The following is a 15616-nucleotide window of genomic DNA, read 5'->3' as shown; positions in this document are numbered from 1 at the left end:
CTCTTGCCACAATCAATCTGAACATTTTACTTTTAAATGCAGTTTACACTGAAAGCTTTCTTTTCTGTGAACAATTTGAAATATTATCTTTAATTGCACCAACAGTTATTTGCTCACTCAAATTTCCCATTGTGCTTTCTTACAGCATAATTAAAGTGGATCCTTTTATAGCAAGACAGTTCGAGATTTACAGACAGACTCTTCAGAAGGGCTTCTCTTCGGTAATAGAATTCAGCTTCTTTGTTAATTATCACATATTTCTTAATATAGTCTTAAGCATAATGAGGAAAAGAAAAAAATGTCAATCACTTTTATATTTTTCATTCTGAGTGCATCTCTGTGAGACATGACTGATGAAATTTAGAAAATTGTTTCTTTAGCCAATCAATATAGGTGTGATTCGGTCAGATTACATGTTCCTATGTGGAGAAGAAGGGGTCGCATCATTAAAGCAGATTGAGTTCAACACAGTAGCCGTTGCTGGTGGAGGACTGGCATCTCAATTACCGGCAGTGCACAGGTCATTGTATTTTTATTTAGTAGAAAAGTAAAACAATTTTGATCTTGGTGGTGAAGATGGGAAATTCAGGGAAGGGAAGCTGGTAGTTCATTTGTTTGTTTATTTTAGTATTTCCTATTGAGATATACTGCAAATATATTTTTTAAGATATTTTTTCATTTTCCAATAAAGGCACATATTGAAAGTGGCTGGCATACATGATGTAAATATCATGGACAATAACTGCATTGCTGTCATGGCAGGTGCGATTGAAAAAGCATGGAGCTTGTATGGTTCACAAGGGTAAGTGGTTTATAAGATGACTTATTAAATCAAATCAATTTGTCACATACAAATTATATATACAGTACAGTATGTATGCACTTAGTTATTAATATAAAAGGACAAAAACAATAATGCTTGACTTTATAAATATCAATAAAAATAGTTATCAAACCAAAATGTGTGATAAACAATAAATAGTAATAAAATAAATAACTTAATAGCTTAATATGAGTGAGTGCATCATGTAGCTCTAGGCGCTGTCCTTCTTAAAGATGTGGATGAACTGTAGAGAGATGCTCCTCCTCAGTCTCTCTGAAATGGACTTTAGACAGCAGTACCTTTTACCTGAGAAAAGACGCTGGTATCACTGATAATTTTCTTTTCCCTGGTCCGACATCACTTGGTATAGATATCCTTGAAGTTAGGGGGTGCACGCCCAGTGACCGTAGCAGTCTCTGCAGAGCCCTTTGGTCCAACCGCATGTTGTTCTCAAACTAGGCAACAATACTTCTTGTTAAAATACTTTCAATGGTGGATGTGTAGAAGTTTTTTAGTAACTGGTAGGGTAGCCTGAAATTCCTGAAGTGTTGAAGGTGGTAAAGACATTGCCATTCCTTCCTCAGCAAAGTGTTAATGTGCTTGGACCAGGTCATGTCCTCTGTGATGTGGACTCTGAGGTACCGGAAACTGTCCACCCTCTTCACCTGAGAGGGGGTGGTAGTGCCTCCATTGTTTTCTGTCAAACTCTACAATCAGCTCGTCTCTTTTGCTGACATTCAGTAGTAGAATGTTGCCCTGACACCATTGTGACAGACCATCCACCTCATCCATGTAAGCCAATTTATTGTGGTTGGAGATCAGGCCTATCACAGCTGTCTCATCAGCAAACTTGACAACAATGTTAGAGTCATGTGCAACCATGCAGTCATATGTGTAAAAGGAGTACAGCGGACGACTGAGAACACAGCCCTGTGGAGTACCTGTGTTTAGAGTGAAGGATGATGAAGTGTGACTACCCATATGATCCACCTGGTGTCTGCCTTTTAGGAAGCTAAAAACCCAGCTGCACAGTGATGTGTTCAGACGTGGGTCCTTGAGCTTGTTGGTGAGCTTAGAGGGGATTATTGTGTTAAATGCTAAACTATAGTCAATGAATAGCATTTGCACTGTTGTCCATGTAGGCCATTGCTGTATGCGGTACCAAGGTGGTGGCATAATCTGTAAAAATTACTGGAGTGATATGCAAACTGTAATGGATCCAATTCTTTTGGCAGAAAAAAACATATGTAATTTTTGACTAGCCACTCGAAATACTTCATTGTTGTTGGTATTAGTGCAAAAGGACAATAGTCATTCAGACAGGTTGGACTTGCTTTCTTAGGTACAGGGACAATGGTGGATCTTGTAAAGCAAGAGAGAGATGCAGAGAGAAGGAGCCATAGAATTCATGGCACATTCGTCTGAAGTCGCATAACAAAGCTTTGGAATAACATGAGGCCTTCTTGTCAAACAAAAAGAATACACTGCTAAATGATGCCATCAAGATAATAAAACTGTCAATAACCAGTATGTTTTTCCTTCTTGTTTAATTACTTTGAAATATGTGGACTAACTAATTGTAGCTATGAGCACCAAGCAAGAAAAAAAGAAATAATACCCCAATCTGTTTCCATGTTCGCTTCACTTTATGCATAGCAACAATACAGTGAATGTTAACTTGTGTCAGTAGCCCAGTAATTAAAACACCTATTTCTAAATTTTAATTAGTGAGTTTTTCTTCTACCTTCTTTAATACTCTATCTGGATTTTGAGGTTACAATTTATAGCCATGCCAAATTCCTTGGCTGCTTTTGGTGTAGCGGTTACCACTAAACATCAGACAATATTATATCCCAGAGGTCCCTAGAAATAGCAAACCCAGCCTTTGGCTAGCACATGGACTGTAAAGAACCTGATAATTATGTTGTTATTCTGTGCTAAATTCAGCTGATGTCTAAAGTCTCGTGTTTGAACTTTCTGATTCCCACTTGTAAGAATGGAGACTAAAATAAAGTTTCCTAATTTAACAACAGTGAAGTCCAACTAATTCTAGTTACCATATACCATCTACTGTATTAATAACGCATTCCAGGTCCCCATTATTTGTAATTATTCATAATTTAAGGTGTTTTGAAGCTGATTGTTTGTTTGCCTTGTTCAGGGGATGTGTTGTTTCTTTTAATGCCCAGTTTGCAGTTCATACTGCAAACTTTGAAGTGAACCAGAGTAACAATAAACACCCTGCGAGTGTGTTGTGGACTTCTTCTATTGAACAGAAGCATTTTTTTCCCAGGAAAAAGTGTCATGGAGGGTTGACAACAGTTGTGTTTGTTTGTATTTTCCTAAATTATTAAGTGGAAGGGTTGGGAGTATGCACTGATAGTTTGTTGACCGCACCCACCACACGACGAACCACCTGGATTGGAACCCGAGTGCAGCGGGTGATACCTCGACACCACACTAGAACTGTGTGAGGTTTTTATTTTTTTTTACGGTGGCTTGGGTGGAAAACTACTGGAAAACTATGTGCTTAAGGACACATTTCAAGTAGCCAAGTGTCCAACAGAAGACAAGCTCTGCTGAAGACAAACTCTGAGGTGCTTCAGGTTAACAACAATAGACTTATCACATAATTATCTTTTAACTGTATGTTGTTGCATATTAACTTTCCAGTAGTCCCAAAATGAACATAACCCCAGTTTAATTTATATTAAATCGAATGTCTACTGTCTTAACTCTTGTACATATCTTTTAATAACATTTATTTTGGAATGTTTCATTAACATTGACTAACATGTTAAAGTTATTGTGCACATTGAGAGGCTGTGCGACCTCCAAACTTTATACTTTAGAGGTGTAAGAGGAGGGCATTTAATTGACGGTCTCACGCGACGTTTCTTGACACTTTCGCATGTATTCTGATTGGCCCAATTTTTTTTTTTAAAAAATGGTCAGCTGCTGCCTGCTCACGTGCACAACAGGCTATGAACATGAATCAGATTTTTGCTGTGGTTGGTCAAGAAATTGTGCGAGTTATTTTATGCAAATTGTGTTACATTTGTACCTGTGTGCATATTTATTTGTTTTTTTCCCCCTTAATTGTTTTCAGTACTCCATGTTAATCCTCATGTCATTATGCTATAAATTACATACCCCAAATACAGACAGCAGACTCTCAGTATAACTATTACAGCACGCACAATTTCAAGTATATATGTATGCCGCCCAGAGCATCCAGACTGGAGTTCAAAGTAGGTGGAGTTGACTCCAATGAGCAGTCTAAATAAGTTGAGTTGACTCCAATGGGCACCAGTAGAGTCTAACTGTAGCCCTCCAGATCTCTGCCCAGTTACACTATGGTTAAAATTAGGGCCAAGTACTGTACAGTACTGTCCAGTAAGTTTACTCCACCTACTTGGAGCTCCAGGGTGGAGGCTTCAGCTGCAGAGATACAAGACTCACAAATTTACACATAATGCATAAGTAGTCAGATCAGTTCAGTTCCGGATAACATTCATACCTCGCACCTTGGTTTGCTTGGTTCTGCACCAACACCACTCTTTCCAAAGGGCCTCAATATGGTTGTTTTGGTCTGTACTTGGCGTGTGATTTGCATGTTCCTATTTACCTAAACAAATCACATTTTCAGGGAAATCGCAGCAGAGTTTGAAAAAACTGGTCCAAACGAGTTAGGTATGAAAATCATTTTAATTAATGGGACCTAATTGCTCCTTAGATCTTAAAATATTACTCTAGAGTTTGCTACCTTTCTTTAGTGTGGGAAGAATACAGTCAATGTCCTCATTGATCACTGTGTAGTGCTTTGGATCATTTCTCCATAATGTCTCCTGAAATGCCTTTCTCACCTCTCATCCCAAAAACTGGCCAGGCCACCCTATGTCCTTTCTATTTTTATTTAACTAATTTGGTTGCCAATATTTAGCTGGTCATGTTTTAAATAAAAGTCCATCTAATCACATTTTAACTGAGTTAAGGAATTTCAAAACTGGGTGTATAAATGAAGTTCAAAAACGTATTTGTGTGCTCACCTACTGTTCTCTTAGGTCAATCGTTATGTTTCTGGTAGAAGACATCCAGATGAATATATACGACCAGCGGCTCATAGAAAATGAACTCTGGAGCAGGTTAGTCAGACTTTCTTTTAAATTTAAGGATGAATGGCAAATCAAGTCTAATGGAATTGTGTAACTTACCAGCTTGTAGTAAACTTCCCTTTCATTAAGGTGCAATAATATTAGTTTGTGACATAAAAGTGTATGTCATGCTTATCTTTGTCCCTTCTGTTGTCTTTCTAGTGTACTAATTCCCTTCATAATTTAAAACAATTCCATCATTTCTTCTCTTGCTTAAACTAAAAAGGCTTATCTCTTTTAATCTTTCCTCATAATTCATTCCCTGTAGCCCTGAAATCAGCATAGTCACTTTTCTCTAGACATTTTCTAGCACTGCTATGTCCTTTTTGTAGCCTGGAGACCAAAACTGCACACATTAATCCAGATGAGGCCTCACCAGTGCATTGTAAACCCTGAACATTACCTTCTTGGCCTTGTACACTACACATCATGCTATATAGACTAACATTCTGTTTGCCTTCTTAATGGCTTCTGAACACTGTCTGGCAGTTGGTAGTGACAAGTTCACGTCGACTCCTAAATCCTTCTTACAGTATATGGTTTACTTTTGATTTTCACACCTCCCATTGTGTATTCAATATAAACATTTTTAGTTCCTGTATGTAATTCTTTACATTTACTTACATTAAATTTCATTAGCCACAAATCTGCCCAAGCCTGTATAATGTCCAAGTCCCTCTGTAATGATTCAATGGATTCTAGATTATCTACCAATTCACCTAGCTTGGTATCTTCTGCAAACTTAACCAGCTTCTTATTTATATTCCTATTAAGATCACTTGTTTATATTAAAAATAGCAGCAGCCTTAGCATTGACCCCTGAAGGACACCACTCTTAACATATGTCAATTCTGATCTCCTACCATAACCATCTGCTTGATGTTTCTGAACCAATTCTGCACACATCTACATGCCATACCCTAAACTCCCACTTCTTTTTGTTTGGTTCCTAGCCTCTCATGTGGCACCTTATCAAATTCTTTCTGAAAATCCACATAAATAATATCAAATTTTACACTTTGGTCATATCCTTTTGTTGCTTCCTCATAGAATTTCAGCATGTTGGTAAAACATGACCTCCACCTTTTGAACCCATGTTGACTGTTCAATAAAACTTCTGTTCTTGCCTCGTGTTTCTCAGTCTTTTCTTTAATAATTTCTTCCATTAATTTACCTGAGATGCATGTTAAGCTTACTGGCCTATACTTGATTGAATCTGCCCGATCAGCCTGTTTATAAAATGAGATAATATTTGCCATTTCCCAGTCATTAGGAATTTCCCTAGTGTGCAGTGACTTCCTACAAATATGCGTTTGAAGGTTTATGTATGTACTCTCTAACCTCCTTAAGAATTCCAGGATATACCTGTATATTATCTGCTCCTGGTGATTTGTGTGATTTCAGCCTATTTCGAAGCAGTACTTCTTTCCCTCTACAATTTCCAAATCACTCAGTACCTTCTTAGTAGTCCTTGTTAACCCTGGGTGGTTATCCATTTTCTCACATGTGAAGACTTCAGAAAAAATCAAGTTTCGAGCATCTGCTATTTCAATGTCTGTATTTTTATATTCCCTTTTACTTTTCCTGATACACTTCACCTCCTTCTTCACCGTTCTTTTACTACTAAACTACTGAAAGAACTCTTTGGGTCATCTTTGGACTGGCATATGGCACAGGCAGAACTTTGGAAAAGACTACCTTGTCAGTTATGTTGCTCAGCCTGGCACATAACTCTTTAAATGTGAATTGTAGAACTGACATACTACCCTTATCTAAATTAATTATTCCAACGTGCACAATGACAACAGGATTCCACCCCTGCCCCCTGTGGCCAAGGGCCTATCAACACTTCCAGGGAGGTTTCCCATCTCTGCACCCAGAAAGCAAAATCAATGTGCAATACACTCTGACTCTGAAGCAAACCCCTAAAGTTTGAGTTCCCTAACTATCACTTCCTCTGTCTTTTGGGGGATTGGTTTTGAGGTGACCAGTTAGGGCTCCCAGTGCCTGCCTAGCACCTCAGAATCTTCAGAAATACTGTACAGCTCCGCAAAGACCTGAAAATGGGTTGACACCTCCAATTTTGGTGTTGATGCCCATGGACATTGTGCACCCTTTGCCTTGCGCCTTGTGTCTGTGACCCACCTATCTCTCTACCTTATTGGTCTGGAATCTCCTCCCGTGCCACCTTAGGGGTGCACACTATCTCTCTAAACTCCTGGGCCCGGACCACCAATTATCTACTACGATACAAGCCAGCCACCTCCCTCTTCAGTTCAGCAGCCCTGAGCTTGAGGTTAATTCAACTAAATATGTTTTTTCAATCTTATATATCTTGTTTAAAATTGTCTAAAATGCAAGATTCACTCTGTAAATGTCATTAGCATAAACAACATGGGCAAGGCCATGCAAACCCAGAACAAAATAGCAGTGTTCATGAAAAAAGAAACAAGATAGTGTCATAATGACGTGACTATCATAATTTTGTAATACATAGACGGGTGCATAAACATTTAATAAATCTACACAAAATGCAAAATAGTAAATGAGGATTCCAAAACACAGTTTAGAACAGGTGTGGTACCTGTATAGGACCTGGGTAGGCCTGTGTCCCTCAAATTTGCTCACTGGTCCACCCTGTTTTTCAGCTTGCTTTTTGAAAATTTTGTTTTGTATTTCTTACAAATGAAAATTAACTTATGCCACATTTTAATATATATCCCTTGATTAAAATATCAATGAACTTTAAATCTACTGTTAAAAAGTAAATAAACAAAGATAAAGTGTTGGTCACCCAATATAATTGAAGGCTTTGAAGTTGGGTCCAGGCAGATGGAAAACAGAAGTGACGTCAGTGATGGAGTGGCTATCGGTCTTCTGTTTTGCAGAGTGAAGGGAAGAGAAGGCATTAGAATACAGCGCCAACCCAGTGTTCAGTGGGCAATTACTGTCACCAAAACCCTTAAGCTGCCTCCCATGTTCATGTGTGTGATGCTGCACAGCAAAATTGTCAGTGTTACATTGTCACTGTAAGAGTTAATTTAATTCTTAAAAAGTATTTGGAAAGCATTTTTATGAATCGAGATTTCGCTCCATAAATAACAAGGTATAGAAAATAAGACTTTAAATTTTACCAACCACAGCCACTCAAAATGAATCATTAACAGGAGGCTATCAACTAGTAACGTACTGAAATCACTAGTTATGTGAGTAGGTTCTGAATTAAAACATGAACAAAGCAAGATAAATGTGAATGATATCTCAACAAACAACTGTTGGATGTTTTATTTGGAAAGGAAAACAAACACAACTGCAGAACATTCTAAAGTCTGATGTCAGCACGGAAAACTTTGGTGATGCTTCAATGGCAAGTAAATCAAAACTAACTTTACTAATTTTTTTATTTTTTTTTTACCAACTTCACTACTTAGTATGATGGAAAGTCAACAACCACACAGTCGCTAAATGTCGAAGGATTGGCAAGGTCACAGATTTTTTCTGATATTTACTAGCCACCAACTTAATTGATATTCAAGTGTCCAACTTCTGTTACAGCTGGAAAGGTGCTCAGTTTTGCAGCCTTTTGATATAACAAATACAGTGTAACAAGAACGACCAAGAGACACTGGGAAGGTTTGGGGCAGCCACCCATATAATATTTCCTGGCTGCAATATTGATTAAATAGAACAGACATGTTCACACGACTGAGTCCAAAACGTAACTGACTGCTGTCTTAAGATGGTGGCTTTCAAATGCACATAGAGGATGTGACGTCATCAGGACCAGAACCGGAAGTGACGTCATTGGTTGCCCCAGAACCAGGCGGGATTTCCCGAGAATGGTCTGCAAGGAATTGAGAGAGAGAATCAGTGCACTTTGCCACCCCCTGGTCTGGTGTGGAATTACATCTATTCAGGCCCTTTAGTTGTCCCCTAATCATGCGTGTGTGACAACAGTATGTGGCTGGAATGCAGGACACTGAAAGGTGCAATTTTGGTCATAACTTAATTAAGGACACATTCGCTCATAGATTCAGAGAATGGAAACACACACATCAGACATGCTCAAGACATAAGTCAAATAAAACTCACAGGGCAGTGCTTTGTAAATACACAAACTCAAAGGAACACCAATAACAGTCATTTGATTGCATTAAAATAATGCCACTGATTATTATTATGACATTATTTGGGCGTTTGTGCTTGTGATTTTTTGGCATCTTGTATGTATACTTAAAAGGAAGTCAATCAACAACAACAACAACAACAACATTTATTTATATAGCACATTTTCATACAAAAAATGTAGCTCAAAGTGCTTTACATAATGAAGAATAGAAAAATAAAAGACACAGTAAGAAAATAAAATAAGTCAACATTAATTAACATAGAATAAGAGTAAGGTCCGATGGCCAGAGTGGACAGAAAAAACAAAAAAAAAAACTCCAGACGGCTGGAGAACAAAATAAAATCTGCAGGGATTCCAGACCATGAGACCGCCCAGTCCCCTCTGGGCAATCTACCTAACATAAATGAAACAGTCCTCTTTGGATTTAGGGTTCTCACGGAAGGACTTGATGATGAGTCCTGTTCAGTGAATCAGTGTATTTGCACAATTTGTATGTGAATTTAAATTATTGCTAATAAAAATTAATAAAACTGGACATGCAAAATAAATGCCCCATTTGCATTGATATAACTGGAGACCTAATATTTTTTTAAATGAATGTATATTTAACTATAAAAAAAAATCCTTGTCTTTATCGTTGTGCGTAACACATGTTGCCTTAGAAAGGTTGCTGTAAAGGAAAAATGGCAATGATGTGAAGAGCAATTCTGGGTGACTTTTAAAATGCCAGAATCTCGAAAAAATGACACAATACACTGTTTTATAGTATTTGTGCAATCTTATGACAATGATTAATACTCAAAAACTTTCTTGGCTTAAGAAATTGATGTATTCAGTAAGTTTTAAGGCTTTTGTTTTAAATTTAGACTCGTGTCCTTTGGACCCCATTTTAAAAACTGATACTGTATTTTTTAAAAATGACATATTAAAAAAAATAGATGCTTCACCATGGAACACAACTTCTTGTAGCCATGTAATTTACATCCTTGACTGTAGCCAAAAAAATTGAATAATCCCAAACTTATCCTTTAAGAGGATCTGTTCAAAAGTTTTTCCAAAACGTGCCAAGGATTCATCAATTCACGGCCATTCATGATGGGCCCGTGACTAACTGTCTTGTCCTATTGACTGTTAGGTTGGGCTCTCTCCTCCTGTTGTTCTTTTTTAGAAGGATGAGCTCTGTGTTATTCTTCATTTGTTTTCTTTGGATTGATTTTGAAGCATATTGTTTGTGTCTGTTATGTTATTTTTAGCTGTCTGGCAGAGCTGTGTGCTGTTGTAATGTTATTTTTGTGTGTTATATGTTTATTTATTTATTTACAAATTTTAATTTAAGGGCCTATTTCTTTGAGATATTGTAATGTTCTTTGTTAATGTTGCCCATTTGGATATACTGTAGCAATTATGAAGATTTTGGCAGTGTCAGCTTATGCCCAGTGAGAAACACTATACAGTACAGACATTTGCAAGATTTTCCTTTCCACCTGTGTATTCACAGGAATATTCCAGTTATTCGGAGGAGGTTTGAGGACATTAGTAAGAGAGGACACTTGGATGAGGAGAAGAGGCTTTTTCTGTAAGTCTGTTTCTGTGTTCCCAGGAATTGAGTGACCCCTACTGGCGGTTTGAAGTAATAGCCCATAGCACTCACAGCCTGGTTATGAGTTTACCTGCCTGCATGCATGTTTCTTTGAATGTCTTACACCAACAACAAGAGAAACATTTCTAAAGAATAAATTACCAGCTTTTGGTGCAGGTGTAATACATTTTAATTGTTAATTTCATTACAGAGATGGGCAAGAAGTTGGACTGGTTTACTATCGTTACGGGTATTTGCCACAGCAGTACACAGAGAAGGTGTGTAAGTAAATGGCCCTAGTTTCTTGCAAATTATTTTTATATGTTTCTATGTACTATGCAGTATATATATTTTAAAGTAAGTGAGTGTGATGTATGGGTGCATAGTGAAGTATTGTGACAGTAATCCCAATACGCACCAAAACAAACTTCATTGCGTGGGCATCAGTGCAGAAACCCTTAGCTCTGTTTAATTGCTAATAATGACAAAATAGTTAGCCTGTAAACAGTAGTTGTGCTACACAGTAGTCATTCATGATTATCAGAACATAAGGTAATTGTGGGCTTATGAGTTACATCCATCTTCATCGGTGGCATTTCTGAATTTTTATAACATGTCGTGTTAAGCGTATTTTTCAGTTTTGCTTCATATACTATATATAACTTCTAAGCTTGGAAAACATTTCTGTTTGTTGCACGCCAGGTTCTGCAGGCCTGTTGTCAGTTGAAGGACCAAATTAATTGGCCATTGCAGTGTGCTCTATACTCTTGGGTTTGTGTGCATATGCAACCAGAATTTTTCAGTTTATTAAAAAGGTTTGAAGACAAGAGTCCCTTATTCTCTGCATTAAAATGAGGACCGTCTTTATTCCAAAACAATCATGTGTTTGCACTTCTGGCTCAAGGTTTACTCAGTTAAATTTATGGCAATGCAAGCCAGTGAGGAGATGTAAAAAGTCTTGGATCATTTGGGCCATAAAGGTAGCCACAGTAATCTAAAAAAGAGTGTTCAATATACAGAGTGCATCCAACACAAGATATTATGCTGATAGGACTGAGTGGCAGCTTTATTGTCACCCACCACTGAGGAGGACTATCTGACTAAATTTGAAAAAGCAACCATGGAAAAAAGGGTTGTGTAAACATTGTTTTAGTTGCTTGCTGGCCTTGGAGCTGTATATAAAACACTTGGCTGAACGGAGGTTAGTGGTGCTACCGGACAGTCTCGTTCTCAAGCGCTGCAGTGTGCGTGTGTCTGCCCATGGTATCGTGGATTGTCTTTTTTCACCTAAAAGTCAATCAACTTTAAACCTGAAGTGTTGCTGTTTCAATTCAAACAGTTCATAGTCTATAGATTTTCCTGGGCTGCAAGTAGTTGTGAGGCTGTCCATTTAATTAAACTTTTAATCTATATTGCTTTATTTTATCAGATAACGACAATGTAAAATGGGATCACAATGATCTGATGCCAGCTGAGGCAGACCAAGTATCAGCATCCACTTGTCTGATTGGTTATTATATGATGTGAATTGTGCATGAATTTGCATGTCTCACTAGTCATTAGCAAAACAGGGACAGATATTATTAGTTAGGTCAGCTAATGTTAATGTTAGGGAAATCTGCAGACATAAAGGAAAATTCTGGTATGGCATCACCAGAATTTTCATGTCAAAAGCACCATTGATCTTAAGACAAGATAAAAATTAGTAAAAAGTAGTTTTAAAGCTTTTAATAAACGTAACATTACATAATATTTTCAAACCTGCTTAATCCTTTTCAGGGCCGTGGAGGCAGAAAAACTTGTACCCTTTAATTTCAGTCTTTATTTTTATATAACTGGCTCTCATTTCTCTACTGTTATTGCCAAGGACATTTATGCTTGTGTATATTAAATTTGTGTCAGCTCAGTGATTAAGCAATAGCTGCATAATCTTATTCTTGCAATGCCAAGGACACACTGAAGTTGTTTTCCGTTTCAAGCGAGTAATATGGTCAAATGGATGCAAAAAGGATGACCAGTGCTAAAATATCACACCCACTGAAATGTATCCAGAGGTGCATTCTAAGCTCTGAGATTTGTCTTTGCTATACTGAATGTTGATTTTGTTAAACCCTATAATACATATGATTGCCTTGTTTGTTGTGTATATTAAATGTATTATTATAGGGTTTGAAATAAAGATGAAAAAACATGAGTGGTTATGCTTGTGGTTTTCCTGTTTAGAGCTGGGAGGCCCTGCTGATGATGGAGCAGTCCCGTGCAGTAAAGTGTCCAAACATTGGCACTCATCTAGTGGGAATAAAGAAGGTCCAACAGGAGTTAGCACGGCCAGGAGTCCTTGAGCACTTCTTTCCTGGGGACCCAGAAGCAGTTTCTCGCATCAGATCAGTCTTTGCTGGACTCTACTCTTTGGATTTGGTGAATCGATCTGTCCTTTCAAGAAAGCTTCAATAGCATACTGATGTGGGGTACAAAGTGTTGTGTGACTAATTTTGTCAGCAGACCACAAAGGGAGAAGTTCAAATTAGTTTTGCAGTTCACTTTAAAAAATGATTGATTTTCTTCTTCTTGAATGTGATTTTTGCAAATATTCTATAAAGTTATATTTCCTCTGGGTTAAAATCATATATATGAGCAACTGTTTGGACAAAAAAAATGTTTTTAGTTTGATTATCTTGCCTGCTTGCCAGCTAGCCCACCAAACACAGCACTTCCCTAGTTCAAAACCCACCGGAGGGATTTATGGTAGATTATACTAACAATGTTTCTAACCTACAGGGTAATGAGGGTGACCAAGCACAAGCCATGGCTTTTGCTGACCCTGATCAATTTGTGCTGAAGCCACAACGTGAAGGTGGAGGTAAGGAAATGGGAAAGATGTCCTCACATTTTAACTGATCTTCATGGTTTCTGCTAAAGGATTGTTAAATACCGGGCAGGGCCACCACCTGGAAATGAAGCCCCATAAAATGAAAATTTACAACATAAAGCCACATTGGGCTTAGGTGTGTGTCATCAGCCATTATAGTAGCATGCTAAAAAATGCTTAAATGCAGCAGTTGATTATGCAATGTAATTATGTACAGTACTTTCACCGTTGTCTTTGAGTGATAAGATTATTTAAAATGTACTTGAAACAGTCAACCACCCACTTCCCAAAGTTATTTATCTGTTACGAGGTTCTGAGGAAAAGGAGATACTATTTAATCCTGAATGGGGTTTCCAATTGATAAGTGTGAAGACACATTCGCACTGCCATACCGGCTCACACTGGACAATTCTAAGTCCCCATAGAGGTTGGGAGCACCCACCTCACGGCAAACCACCCGGATTGAGATCCTAGTGCAGCCGTGCAATCGGTGACACCTCAGCACCACACTGAATTGTGTGAGTTTTTTTACAGTGGCTGAAGTGCCAATCCTGCCACCAACACCCAAGTTTTCCCTGTAAGTTTGAGGACCTGCTTGCATGGCTGGATGCAGATTAACATCATACCCATGACAGACCATTTGCAGGTTAAGGGCCTTGCTCAGGGGTCAGGCGGGGTACAGTCACTTCCGGCATCTATGGGATTCGAACCAACAACCTTCTGATTGCTGGCACAGATCCCTAGCCTCAGAGTCCCCATAAATATAAAAAAAAAATAACAAGAATATGCTATCTCCACACAGAGTGCAACATGTCAGGGAAACGATGTGGCATTAGCCCTAACTTCTGCATCATTGTGTTGCTCCTAATGCATTTTTTCACTTAAATCTCCACTTGATTTTTCAGGTAGAGAATAAGCTGCAGTGGATGTACATCACATTCATGAGTACCCTCTGATTCTGCAGCCAGTATATGTATAAAACTCAACTCTCTATTAAACTATAGATACCACTGACTTGTGGTTTGGCAATAGCCCAGGGTGTGTCATCGTGGCAGAATCTCAAAAGCAGAGAAATGAACTATGAAAAGGGAAATTCCACTTGTACTTAGGGTATGTGGACAAAATAGTAAGCTATGCTCATTTTGATACTCATTATGAAATGCAGGTAATTAGTAGTTTATTCAGCAATAAGTTTAAATTCTAAACCTCTTCTATACTGGCGATAACATGCAAAGACCCCTGGAGACATAAAGTGGGTGCTTCTTTGGGGAGATCAATTAGGATATGCACTGAGTTGGAACTGGCCCTACATTTATATACATCTGAAACCTCCACGATTACTTTCTAAAGATGCAGTTTGCAGTTCATTCAGCACACTGGTCTGCCTCCTCCATCGGCCATGCTTTCGGACACAGAGTTGACATGGAACAGCTACTCTCCAAGGTTGTAAGCTGAATTTAGTTATTAACATGTCAGGTTTAAGTAATCTTTAAAATGACTCTTTTCATTTAAATTAATGGTGTACCTGAGTCCTGCCTAGTCTTCACAACCTCATTTCTGCTTTATCCTCTAAAGATCTGCACCTTATTTTTTGGTTTGGCCTTGCTTATCTTACAGTGTTTTCACAGTCACATTTTCTCTGTGAGAGTCTGATAAAGTTTGTCATACCTATCTGGCAAAATACACTGTCGCTCAGTCTGCTATCATACTAATGCCACAGCTGTTATTGGTGCCAAACATGCTGACTCCACAGCTCTTGGATGCTGCCAATGTTTAAACTTAAAAATGGGCAAAATCCCAAACTGCAGTGACCCATACCAAGCCAGTACCAGTATAGCTCAAAATATCCCTCCGATTCATCTGAAGAGCAGACACAGAAGAGAATGACACTGCATTGTCTACTTAAATTGGGCACATAGTCATTCAGACTTAACTGTGGATAGATACAGTGCACTCACTCTTTAAGGTGTGTGACTCCCTCAGTTGGGTCAAGCCGGTGTGGAAGATCGATAAAAGATTGTTTTAAGTGTTTAATACACAACAATGAGAGAATATTTATCCC

General features: G+C 38.2%; 1 protein-coding gene across 1 annotated transcript in view; it reads left to right on the top strand.

Annotated features, from left to right (window-relative positions):
* The window catches only part of LOC120514318 (glutathione synthetase-like), a 17138-nt gene extending 3073 nt beyond the window's left edge, over window positions 1-14065 (top strand). Inside the window, exons 3-10 of the mRNA XM_039734641.1 lie at window positions 146-221; window positions 381-520; window positions 692-802; window positions 4888-4968; window positions 10605-10682; window positions 10897-10963; window positions 12909-13103; window positions 13464-14065. Of these exons, the coding sequence (XP_039590575.1) occupies window positions 146-221; window positions 381-520; window positions 692-802; window positions 4888-4968; window positions 10605-10682; window positions 10897-10963; window positions 12909-13103; window positions 13464-13583 (868 nt within the window). The 3' untranslated portion in view covers window positions 13584-14065. The remainder of the gene's footprint in view (window positions 1-145; window positions 222-380; window positions 521-691; window positions 803-4887; window positions 4969-10604; window positions 10683-10896; window positions 10964-12908; window positions 13104-13463) is intronic.
* The last annotated feature ends 1551 nt before the right edge of the window (window positions 14066-15616 follow it).

The sequence above is a fragment of the Polypterus senegalus genome, chromosome 14 (genome assembly GCF_016835505.1).
Source record: "Polypterus senegalus isolate Bchr_013 chromosome 14, ASM1683550v1, whole genome shotgun sequence".
NCBI classification, from domain to species: Eukaryota; Metazoa; Chordata; class Cladistia; order Polypteriformes; family Polypteridae; genus Polypterus; species Polypterus senegalus.
Note: the sequence above shows the minus strand (reverse complement) of the source record. Positions and strands in the feature narration are given on the sequence as shown.